This window comes from Chaetodon trifascialis, chromosome 17, assembly GCF_039877785.1.
Source record: "Chaetodon trifascialis isolate fChaTrf1 chromosome 17, fChaTrf1.hap1, whole genome shotgun sequence".
In the NCBI taxonomy this organism is placed as follows: Eukaryota; Metazoa; Chordata; class Actinopteri; order Chaetodontiformes; family Chaetodontidae; genus Chaetodon; species Chaetodon trifascialis.
In genome coordinates, this window is record NC_092072.1 from 14,492,315 (window position 1) to 14,505,193 (window position 12,879).

The following is a 12,879-nucleotide window of genomic DNA, read 5'->3' on the forward strand; positions in this document are numbered from 1 at the left end:
AGTCAAGTACACAGCACCTTTTCAATATAAAGGATCATATGGTATGTCTGCAGCTTCAGGGCATAGGTCAAACACTTGGATGGTCAACATGTTTTCGATTAGACCGTTTTCTCTCTGTTACATAACTATAGGCTACTGAGCTGTTGTGAAAGAGGAGCAACGTCTCTCTACTTTGGGTCTTCAGAGGACGGCAAGAGGTCACACACTCTTTGTATGGCTACTTTCACCGTGCAAAGCAAGGCAGTTTTGCCCAGCAGACTGCAGGACATAAGAGAGTCTATACGCTGGCATAATATTGGTACAACACATACGAAATGAAACGACAAAGCCAGCGACGTGTCTGACAATTTAGGCGTAATGTTTTTCGACAGCTCAAAATGTTTAACACTGTTTTACCTCTTTGATATTTAATGACTTTTACTAATTCATGAGAATTACTTGTATACATCGTTTTGCGTCAATGACATATTTCATAAGTCTGCTAAAGGAAGTGACTAATCATTTCTGATGTGAGTCTCTGAGACCCCACATCATGTTTAAATACAATGCATTTTCATAATTCTCTATATCTGTGATTGGAGAGGATGCACACATTATATATACAGTATATATAAACACATATATACATACAACTGTTGAAGCCCATAATAACATTTGATGTAATTATAATGGTCATGGCCCATATTTTATCACCTTCATAATAATGTGCAAGCCCAGTTTGTGACAAAGGGGAGGGTTATCACTTCATCCTTTTCTCTATTATGTTGTGTAATTGGGTCTGAACAAAAGAAAAAAAAATGCTCAGACTTCTTATATTTGCAGAGAGCAGACTAGCCTATAATTCGTGCATCAGACCTGTCGTACCTGTCAGCACCATTGTGCATCCAGGCTAACACAAAGGACCTGTGAAGAGAGAGAGGAAATGAAAGTGAAAAAGGACCTGAGACTGTAGCTCTGACACCCCTGTTGGAAACTCCCGCTACTGCCTGTTTCATGATATTTTATTCTAAATACTGCAACCTATAGGGATCTCAGGTGTCACTTTATATTGCCGGATATGATAAGATGTGTGAAAATGTCCCAGTAGAGGATGTAAAATGAGTCAACCACAGAGGTCTCTGTAAGTCTCTCAGCAATAACCAGTGAGGTTGAACATGCTAATAAAGCCGCACCCTTTACTGTTATACAGAGAGGTAATACAATATGTTTGATAGTGAAATGGCATCTGGTGGAGCTGTGGTCCAACACTTATTTACTGGCAGACATTAAATTCCATTGAAGACTGGCATCTTGTTAAGACTTCCTGACGAATGTTCTGAATGATAATTTGCAAATTTCTTACACTGGGAGGAATTAGGAGGAAACTTAATCAAACTTTTACAGTCATCAAAGTTGTTGTTTTTACCTGAATATGTTTGAATATATTTATCAGGATAAACCCCTTGAAATGTCTTGTTTTTGAGGGGTCCCAACATATGTCACAATCACCACATAAGATAAAACGCACACATGAAATAAGAAAAACTCCATCTGAATATGTGTCAGCATCTGGTTTGTTTTAACTCTCCACTGATTTTGTTGCAAATATCTCCTTCTGTCTGCATTCATAAGCTCCTTCTCCTGAGACTCTTCTTCTACTGTTCTACCTCCTCTCCACAAGCTGTCCTCCTTCCCCATCGCTGCATGTGACCTTTTGCCTGCCCTCCCCTCCCCTGTGTCTCCCATCACGACCATCTTCCATCTCATCTCCATGAGGTGGGTGTGATAAATACGGCGAACACCCCCATCAAATGCTGATCGCCACTGGACGTGTCACATCCTCACCAGCCACCCAACAAAAACCACACACGTGCACGCACGCACACAAACACACACATCTTCTGGTAGACTCAGACGGATGTGAGCTGCTGTGGCGCAGGGAGCTGGGGCATCTTTATGAAGATCCATGGGGCCATTTCACCAAGGACGGAGGTGGCTGTACTTACTGTGCGCGCCTTCAGAGCCTTGGGTCTTCTTCAACAAACGCTTTTGTTTCCAGTGATTCTTAATGTGCTTGTTGTGCAATTAGGTCTATGTGGATGAGCCTCAGGAGCCGGCACTGGCACTGAGCAAAGATTTACTGCGTTAAAATGTGACAAAAACTTGGCTTGCAGCAGCAATTAGGGTCAGAGACAAAAACGGCTTAGAAAGTTCCTGGTGACACAAACACTTTATAAAGGCATTGTTTAAATTGAGTGTTTTAGTGATACCTATATTTGTGTAACACATCAAATACTTGAAAAACGGTCTTCCAGGGCAAGAGATCAATTTGGAAATGTTGTAAGATGAAAATACTACTACTGAAGGGTGGGGCTGAAATATGAATTATGGTGAATAGGTAGTGGGACTAATTTGTGAAATTTGATGACAAATTGAAAAACACAGTGAAGAAAAAAATGAATGAAAAGAAAAGGATAACTTGCTTATATAGAAATTAATGACTTGATAAAGACATTTCATTGAATAATCATCTTAATTGGTTCTGTCTGTGTGTCATTTATCACATTAGCATTAGGGAAAACATTTATTGTGTAACTTGTGAACCACATGTCAAGCATAAACAAAGCTTACAAGCCCTAAATGAACAGTGAGCTGATTAACTGCTGTGTGCTGCGCTCAAACCACAGGCCCTTCAATGGCATCACACAGCTGATTGACAGGCCAGGCCGTGGTCATACTGGATTTAACAAGCATGCAAGATGTGTTTGGAGATTTCGCTTCCACTTCCACACAGAGAGATGTTACATAAACTAGTCTGGCAAAGGACCAGAAGTTGAATGTGTCACCTTTATTTTTACCACTTTATCACCCATACAGCCCTCTTATGGCTTCTCTGCTTCACAATGGAAAGCAAAAGCACGGACAGCAGAATTAACACAGAAAAATGTATGGAACCGTTTGTGTCCCCAAAACACAGGTCAAAATGGTAAAGTTGCAGCTAATCAGCAAAGAGGAAATGAGAATAAACCCTCTCTCTCTTCATTTTGTAATGTCATTTTTTGGCTAATTATCATAGAAAACCACTGCATCACACAACAGACTGAAAAGGTACATCATGTGCAGCTGTCTAACAGTGTTCAGTGGTGCCAGATGTCCACATTCAGACTAATGCCTTCTCTCTTCTTCAATAAATGAATGAGCATTTTAGTCCAGACTTTTCAACAGGGACCCTTACATCAGTGTTGCATCAACACAATGGAAGACATCTTTTTAGCAAGAGCTCTACATGGTGACGATCCTCCTATCTGCTGCTTTAAAATGCCACACTACTCACTGACAGGTGAGCAACAATAGAGGTAATTTAGCGGCCGTTCCGTGGCCTCGCTTGATGGGCATAGCCACACCTCCACTTCTTAGAGAAGAAACCACCATTAATCTCCACTTCTGACATGCATATTGTTCTGTCACCCCTCCCACCACCACCACCACTTGTACCGCAGCACCCAGGGGAGCAACTCAGACTCATTTATCAAACACAGAAGATGTCCTGCAAGCTTCCCTCCTCCCTTCCTGCTTTACAACAATGCAAATAGAACTATTTGGATGTGCAACAGCTGTCGCCGTCTCACCCAGAGTGGAACAGATAAATGTTAAGCCGCTGTGTGGATCTTTCTCTGTGTTTCACGTGTGTGTGTGTGTGTGTGTTCTCATACGCTGCCTGCATACAGACACTCAATAAATTTGGACGTACACAAAACCAGAACCACGCACAAGTCAGGCCTCACACACTGGAACAAAAACATAATGTGTCCTTGGTTCAGCACACAGCTCGGCCTCTTTTCTTTAGCAAGCAGCCTATCAGATCTCAGTGAGGGCTGAATGGAAGCACCACAGCTGGCAGATTTCAGCATATCTCCGTCAAGTCTGGGGAGATGAAAGGAGAGAAATGGACAGATTTTTATTACCTGAGAGAGAATTTCTGGACAGCGGTGGTGCTTTTCAGTACTGAAATCTGTGAGGGACGAGTGAAGAGGTTCTTTTCATTGGGATAAAGTGCTCATTTGAATGGAAGAGTGAATGTGTTTGCGTGTGTTTGTGCATGTGTGTGTGTGTGTGTGTGTGTTCAGATGAAAAGACTGAACGGGAATGAATAGTTGCTGAATTTGGGTCAGGGCCATCATTAAACAACGTGAAAAGAGTGGATTAAACAGACGCACAGCAACAGAGGGAATGTGAAACACAGGGTTAAAAGCACATTATGTGTAAACATGAATGTTCATACATCAACAGCACATCACTTTGCTGCATTTCCATGTCTACTCTATCATCCTCTCCATCCTGCTGAGTCAGACCCAACTTTAATCAAAAATCATAAGTGGTGGGAAAGAGGAAACTAAGGGTGCAAAGGAGGAAGGCAGATGGGCCTCAGTTTGTTAATGACAGCTTGTGGGAAGCAGTGAATAAAAGATGAGTTTGCTAGCAGGTGGATAAAGCGAGGCATAAACAGCCAGGATGGGATTGTCTGAACACCATTAAATATGGATGGGTCTTCAAGACCCCAGGCTAAATAACAGCATTCCCACAGATGTGCTGGAGGCGCTGTTAAATACACATATAATCATGCTCTGAGCAAACACACCCCACCCACCTGCAAGTCCCTTCTCAGTAAAACACACAAGAAATTGTCTACGCGGCGAATATTTTGATGACATACATGTCTTCATTTTCACATCAGTGCACCCTCAAAATCATTTACACACACACACACACACACACACACACACACACACACACACACACACACACACACACACACACACACACACACACACACACACACACACACACACACACACATTAATAAACACACATCCCGCCACGCACACACACACCTTGACACAGTTGTACAGTACCTCCATGATAAACCCATAAAGTATATCTCACGTGCATGCATGTAGTCCATCCTCTCCACTTCCTCACACAGACAAACACACACACAGTGGAGCAGCACTTCACCAGGTGAGAGCAGCTGGACCTATGACAGATGTGTCAATGTGATCCACGGCACACATTGCTCAGTTTTCACCCCCTGCCCGTGTCACCCGTGGGACATGACAATGGCCATGCTTTCACCACAGATGAAGCGTAGCAGCAGCTTATGAAAGGCCAACACACACGCATGCACAAAACAAACACACACTATTATAAACATAATGAGGATAAGCAACACTCGTGCATGACAGAGATCTGGTGCTATTAAATTTGTGTGTTTGTGTGTGGTTTTGTTGTTGTTTCAGCAACATGTCAGCTGCAAATCAATGACACAAATGTAAGTTTGTTAGACTAAATGATGTGGAACAAGCTCATATGATTCACAAATTCTGCACAACTTTTCCTCCATCAGTATTCATCTCTGAGTGTATGAACCATGCAACAAGCTATATTGTGGGCAGTAGACAGGCATCTTCAAGATGTCTGTGTTTTTTGTCACATCAAAAAATCCATAATGTTGATGATGATCTGTGTGTGTTTCCATGCTAGCAGCATGCTGCTTTTGCTATAATCCAAGGACATTGTGCACTCACCCACTGATTTAACACTGTTAAGACGTCACTTTGACTTCCAAAACAAAAAAAAAAACTGAGCTAAATCATGACCTTCAACTTCCATCAATCAATGTATTGCACACATGGATTAGAATAATATAATATATAAAATATGCATAATATACTTTAAATGTGGTTTGGAAAAGAGAAAAGGTTGGTCCTGGTTTCCTGGTTGTGATGACCTCTAATAACCTCTTTCCAGCTTTTCCAACATTGCACAAAAACAAAAGGCCAGGACATAACAGTCATATTTGTTGTTTATTAGCATAACAGTTGTTTTTTTTTTGTATCTAATAAATATCAAAATGTTACGGGAAAAAGGATGTTTGATTACAGTACATTCCATTTGCAGAGAAGCAGAGTCAAATCTACATGAATTCCAAAGAGAACAGTAGATCTGTCGGGACGAGAGTTAGGACCTTTTTCCTGGTTTAAGATTGCATTGGCTGGTACCAGCAAATAGCACTGCCATAACCTCATATACAGTAGCATTGTTACTGTTATCCCACACTCTTGCATTCTTTGAAGTAAAAAAATACATCTTTAGTAATGATACATTCATAGTAATATAAAAGCGTCTTTATTTCCTTGTTGTGCTTTTATGTAGGGATATTGCCTTCGCTCTGAACAGCTGAGAAAATGGACATCAGAGCTGATAACGCTGGGTAACGATTGGGGAAATGGCCTACATTGTGGATCGTGAACCAATTTAGTATTGGCGCTTTGCTCCGGGCCACTTCTCAACAGGGGTGACTACCTTGTGCCTTAAATTACCCAGTTGTTTAAACTGAGCCAATGTCCAATAAATATGCATTAGTAAATGCCAGGATCATCTGTTAAAAGACTGAACCGTGTTTCCTTTAAATAGATAGATAAATGGCAAGCTGGATTTCAACAGGGTGACATGCAGCATGTTAATGTGTGTCTACAGGCACTACTCAAAAGGCTCGGAAAGGCATGCAGAGAGCAAGAGAAAGAAGGAGGGAGAGAGACAGTGGTAGGTGTGTGGAGAGAAACACTGGAAAAGAGAAACAGAGAGGGAGATAGAGTCCCTGCGCTCAGTGTGACAGACGACAGCAGGGACTGTGCTGCCGGAGGCATAACATACCCCCCCCACCACCTCCACGACCAGCTTCCTCCACCCTCCACCTCCCCTTCCCTGAGGGCCAGCTGTAAAGAGCACAATACATCCCATCTCACACTATTCTGTGCTCCCAGTCCAACCAGCCACGCACTGGTTCACGCAATCCAGAGCATCAGGGATGGGTTGAGTGAGCAAGGAAAGAAGGGTTTAAAAGGAGAAGAAATGGCCGAGATATGGAGTTGGGGGAAGGACATTAACGGCCCCCTCTCTTCCTCTTCTTGTCTCCAAAGCCCACCTCCACCACTCCACATGATGCTTTCTCTTTCTCCAACCAGTCCAGCCGACCTAAAACTAGCCAGGAGCAAAATAAATAAATAAATAAATAAATAAAAGAGAAGACAGAAAAAACTCTCTCTCCTTTGCATCCGTCTTGTCCTCCATTATGGCACAATCCCGCCTCAAGGTGGGGAGGGTAGCGGGTTGGGGGTGAGCCGTGCCCAGGGAGCCGCAGAGATCATTCAGTTCCGCAACTGACCCAAGCCTCTACATCTTGTCTAACATCACTACATTTCTATAAGGTAAAGCTAACACACCTAAACCTTCTGTACTGGTTTTCATGCAACATGATTTTTAAGCACGTGCCTTTAAAACAAAAAGAATTAGAGTTGCATCCCTGCAAATGTCCTCCAATAATATGGGGGGCCCCTGCTGATTAGTTTAATCTTCAGGAACATATCCCAAAATATATCCTGGAAAAAGTCCAGGAAAGTTCAGATGGAGGACTGCTACAAACCCTTGGGTGGGTTGTGATAAGTCCCCCCAAGTCCAGTTGGTGGAGAACGCCCAGAGGTCTGATGAGGGCCTTCATCCCCCCCATCTTGCATGGGGGAACTGTGTAACCTTGACCTGATCAAGTCGTCTTTGTAGTGGGAAATCTCTGGTGAGCTGAGGGATGAGGACGGCAGGTGAGGCTCTGCGATGATGGACTGCTGCAATTGAAGGGATGATGAGTTTGGAGTTGGAGGTAAAGATGAACTGGGTATCGCAGGGTGCCCCAGCTGGATGTCCTGGGGTCTATGCGTTTGGGAGTCCTTGTGGCACATCGCACCATGTTGCTGATGGATAATGATCGGAGAAGAGGGCAATGACATGGGTGTGTCCATCCAGATGGAGACAGTCTGAGAAGAGGATGGTGGAGGGTAAGACTGAGGGGGGTTAGGATGGGGTGTGTGGAATGTGTGGTGTGCCGGGGAGTAATGTGTGGGGCAGACCACTGTTGGTTGTGGCACTGATGACATGAGGGTCTCCATCAGTTGCGCCATTCTCTTCATGACCCTTCCAAGGTCGGCCACTTCCCTTCCAAGGGTGCTCACCTTCAAACACAAACACAAACACAAACACAAACACAAACACAAACACAAACACAAACCATCTTTAGCTGAAATCAAAGCTAAGGCTAAAGAAGAAGAGCAGCTCTTATTTACAGAGTCTGCCATTCTTGTGGTGGGTGAAGTTTGCCTACCAAGATGCAAGAGATTGAGAGGAAATGCATTTCATTGAGGGAACTGTTGTTCACAGCTCCTTCGTAACCGTGATCATTCATCATAAATGCATCTATAAAACAAGATTCGAGTGGGAATTTTTCAGAGAGTGGATTACATTTAATTTTGGCAAGGGCTGGCAGTTCAATCCCTTGCCAAAATTAAATGCACATGTTGAAGTGTCCTTGGGCAAAACACTTAACCCCAAATTGCTCCCAATGTTCTGACCAGCACCTTGTATTGTAGTTCGCTGCTATCAGTGTGTGAGTGTGTGTGAATGGGTGACTGAGAGGGAAAAGTGCTTCAGATGAAAGAGCTGTATAAATGCAGCCATTAACCACAGGAGTAATGGAACAAGGAGGAGCAATCACAGTGAACTGTTAGATGAAGAGTTTCAGATGAAAGGCTTCGCATCTACAGCTACTTAACAAGATAACCAACTTTATTGTGCCCTGCTGCTGTGTGGAAAACTACTCACACCAAAAACTACCTCGCAAGTGTCAACAAATCAACCCAGACAAATATCAGATATCATACAGCTTCAAGAAATATAGGATGGTACTTGAGGCATTTGATTCTGTTACTACCTCTGGTGTCCAAATCTATGGTCTCCATGCCTCTAACTCTCAAAGTGGAGTCGCTGCCATTTGGTTATGTAATAAAGACAACTTTCCATGAAACTGGTTCCCAGGAACAAAAAGGCCCAGGTTATATGGTGTATCATTATGAGTTCAGCATTTTCAGGTCACTCATTTTGGGTCAAAATATTTCCATCTCCTGCCAGCATGGAGTTTTGCATGCAACATGGTGCTGCTGTAATTGGTCATTACACTGATGAGGGGTGAGGTGGGGGCTAGTGATTAGTTGCTCTCTGCACGTAGCGTGTCCACAGAGGGCACGACCATGAAGACCTGCCAACATGCCATCTGCTTCTGCCAGTCAAAGCACTCCTGACCATTCATCAGGCCAATCACGCGCATCAGTGCTACTGGATGCACATCAGCCCTCAGCAGGACACACAGCTCCAGGTGGGAGCTGCTCCAGTGGCTGTGTGAATACGTCAAGTGGTGATTGGGCGGAGTGCATAAGTATACTGTGATCACGACAGACTAAATAAGGCTAGGAGCTTCTACTCCCTCTCTCAGTTACATGTACATATGTGAATTTGAATAGTTGTCTTACTCATCAGTTAATAGTCCACATGTACAATTAATTGTATTTCTTAGAACATTTTTGCTATCCTTTCACAATGCAGTTGTTTAACTTTGATCTACCACACTTCGTCCCTGACAACAGCATCAACAGAGCAAAATATTTTGTCTCCCTCTCTCACAATTCTATCATCTCTCTTCCTCTCTGCAGTGGCTGATAAAAGCCTGAGTCTAAACTCTGGCTCTGATAAAAATAGAAAAAGCTGAGAGCTACAGGACAGTCCAATCTGACATGGTGTCAACATGATTCCAGTACTCCCACCTCAGAGCCAATCGTCTGTCAACATGGTCAGATAAAACCAGCAGCCATGGATGACCAGAAACCACTGCAGCTACAGGTGTACGTGTTCGGCACAGATAAATCAGTAAAAGCATCATTAGATCATCCAGTGCTTATGCTAAATTAGTAGCTCCACAGTGTATAAATATAGGAATTCACTATATGAAGCAACAACTGAGTCATCAGATCACTGTAAAAGCTTGGTTGCCCACTGGACTGCCTGGTTAACCATGCAGTAAATAAATGCACTTTGCCTTTCTCTGCATGGTGTTTGACTTGATGCAACACATATATAGTATGGTGGATAAATACTTAACTTTAATTCAGTTTGAAGGATTATTTATATTTGGTTATTTACATAAAAAAATGTAAAATGTAAAATGAGCTCTCAATGTGACAACAGTCAAGACACCATCTAAGTAGCGGTGCTAAGACTTACTTAGTTACCGTAACTCACATACACATGCAAGTAGTTTTCTTGTCCAAATTTCCATTGTGGGAACCAAGATGATCTCACAAGCCTTGAACTTTCAAAAAATAAAATAAAATAAAAAATACTGCAAACTACTCCATCAGCACTAGACAGAAAAAGTTAGCTACTAGCTGGTTGCTTAACAGTAGTGGAGCATTTAGCAGGCTAAAGACCCAGAATATTTTGGCTTTGAGAGCAAAAGGGAAAGTGAATATTGGAGTTACATTCATCAGAAACAAATCAACATTAATGTTGTTCTGTGTCTTTACATGTGAGAATAGATTATACAAAAATGTTGTGTTGACAGCTTGTTCCACTACCTTCACATGGACAAAAGAAATCAATTACTGCTACTTTTAAGTCTTTGTTCTGCTTAAAAAAAATCTGTTTTATACTTGCTTGGAGCTTTCATTATTTGATTTTGTTTCTTTTTCATTTAATAAAGTAGGTCACTACTGCTGTGCAGTGTGTATTTACTCATGTCTCATTCTCAAGTGTATTTGTGGTGAACTGTATGTGATTGTATCCTGCTGTCATGTTTTTTGCCTCGTTCTTATAAGAGCAATTACTCAGACTGTGTGATTCTTCTGTATAGATGCACTTTATAACTTCCACAACGCGGGACAAAGGTCACCATGTCAGGCCTCTCTTTAACTATTAATACCTTATTCAGCTCCCACTAGAATAAACCCTTCACTGGCATAGATATAGCATTAAGGCTAAAGGTTAAAGGGTAAAGCCAAGAGGTCACAGGGCGAGGCAAAGGTGGTTTATTATTGTGTTCACGCAATTTATTGTTCATTAAGCCATTTGTGTTACTTTGTGCGGTTCATGTCAGAATCAGCAAAGAAATTTGACTTGTTTATTGTGTCAAGTTTCCAGTTCTAGAAAGCGTCCTTTTTATTCACCAGTACAGGCACAGGTCTCAGAGGGCCCTTGCTCATTGATTTTGACTGCAAGAATCGGAAAGGTTGTAGCAGTTTAAGAAAAATGATGCTGCCATGCAACATATTTGAACATTTGCATGTGCATGCATTTTTTTTTTTTTTTCACAAACGTAAGAGTAGTGATTTTTTTCTAGCTACCAACATACTTTGGACTGAATCATTAGCTTGTTTTCTGTGGATGAGGAAATGGATTGGATTGACCGCAGTCATGCATACGGAGGACTGGCAGCAAGTCTGCATGTTAGAGACTGAGCACTGAACAGGTGCCTTTTCTGCGACACTAAACTTTTTTTTCCTCAAATAAATATGTTTTCAAACTATGCTGCATGCATATGTAACACATAACGCCCTCACTTGTCATTTGTATTTGTGTTTGTGCAGAGAGCAGACAGGGTTTAAACCAACACCCCCTTTTCATCTCCTGTGGTGATCTGTGTGGTTAGATCCAAGTGAGGATTAACAACCTACAAGACCATGCTGAGAGACTTCCTGTCAGACATCGGTAACCCACAGAGACACAGAAAGGACAGCAGCGCCAGTGTGTATAACTGTGACGGCACTGTGCCATTGCCTTTCACACTCCCTTTTTTCATCCGTTTCATTTGATATCCTTTTTGTTTCTACTCATAAAGGTATCTGCCTTTTCCCCTTTTCCTCTCCATTTACCATCTATTTATCTTCATGTCTCTTTTTCTCAGTGCCTCTGTCTGCTCATCCCCGGATAAAGACTGAGGCTTAGCAGGAGGAAGCAAACACTCCTCCTCCTCACCTGCCAAAAGTCTAATGTCAATTTAGCCACCCGCCAATCAAAACCATAGGATGCAGCACGAGAGGCTGTGTGTGTGTACGTCTGTGTGTGAACTGATTCTTTCAAAGTTAAACAATGACCACTGAAGGCTACGAAACAGCCAAACATAACACTGTATTAGTGTTAATTTCCATAACGCAAAGTAAGACAAAATATATTCGTCAGCAACCTTTTTTCCACAACTAAAATGCGACAATGACGAAACGACACCGACATCATTAAACACTGTGATTATATTAACATGCACAGAAAAGATGAGGCTAAAACGTAGATTGAAAAATAAAAACTGTAGTTTGATTTAGCAATGAATTTTTATACGTTATAATAAGTAATTGGCAACAATGTGCAGTATTTTGCCTGCACAACCTGCATGAAGTACGACACTTACTTTGTGAGTATATCATCGTACACAAACAAACTTGACTAAAATGACTTAAGATTATTGGTCCATTGTGCTTCAACACTTCTCTCAATCTTTTCACCTATCTTATGCTTGACATGCTGATAATATAGTCATATGGTTTGTGCTTACCTGAGCCCATCTCTCTCTCTCTCTCTCTCTCTCTCTCTCACACACACACACACACACACACACACACACACACACACACACACACACACGCACACACACACAGAGACACGGAGTCCTACCTGCTGGTCAAGGTGTTGCAGTTGTCCTCTGGTCTCCTCTGCTTTAGCTGCTAGCTCCGCTGTGCTGATCTGCAGCATATCTGTGACACAAATTACATGTAACTTCAGGTGCTGAATAAGAACTACAGATTTACATCCAGCAGTTTCTGCAACAAGGCAGCGGATAAATAAGGCGTTGACAGAAAATGCAAATTCACATTAATCACCACCGTTACACTCAACAGTGCTGCAGGGATTTGGATTTTTCACCTCACCAGGATGTGGGAAGTTTCAGGGACTGTAAATGGTATTCAGTTATAT

General features: G+C 42.2%; 1 protein-coding gene across 1 annotated transcript in view; it reads right to left on the minus strand.

Annotated features, from left to right (window-relative positions):
* Positions 1–5,871: 5,871 nt before the first annotated feature.
* kcnh8 (potassium voltage-gated channel, subfamily H (eag-related), member 8) overlaps positions 5,872–12,879 on the minus strand; it is a 51,917-nt gene continuing 44,909 nt past the window's right edge. Inside the window, exons 15-16 of the mRNA XM_070984473.1 lie at positions 12,580–12,659; positions 5,872–8,042 (exon numbers count right to left, since the gene is read on the minus strand). Of these exons, the coding sequence (XP_070840574.1) occupies positions 7,455–8,042; positions 12,580–12,659 (668 nt within the window). The 3' untranslated portion in view covers positions 5,872–7,454. The remainder of the gene's footprint in view (positions 8,043–12,579; positions 12,660–12,879) is intronic.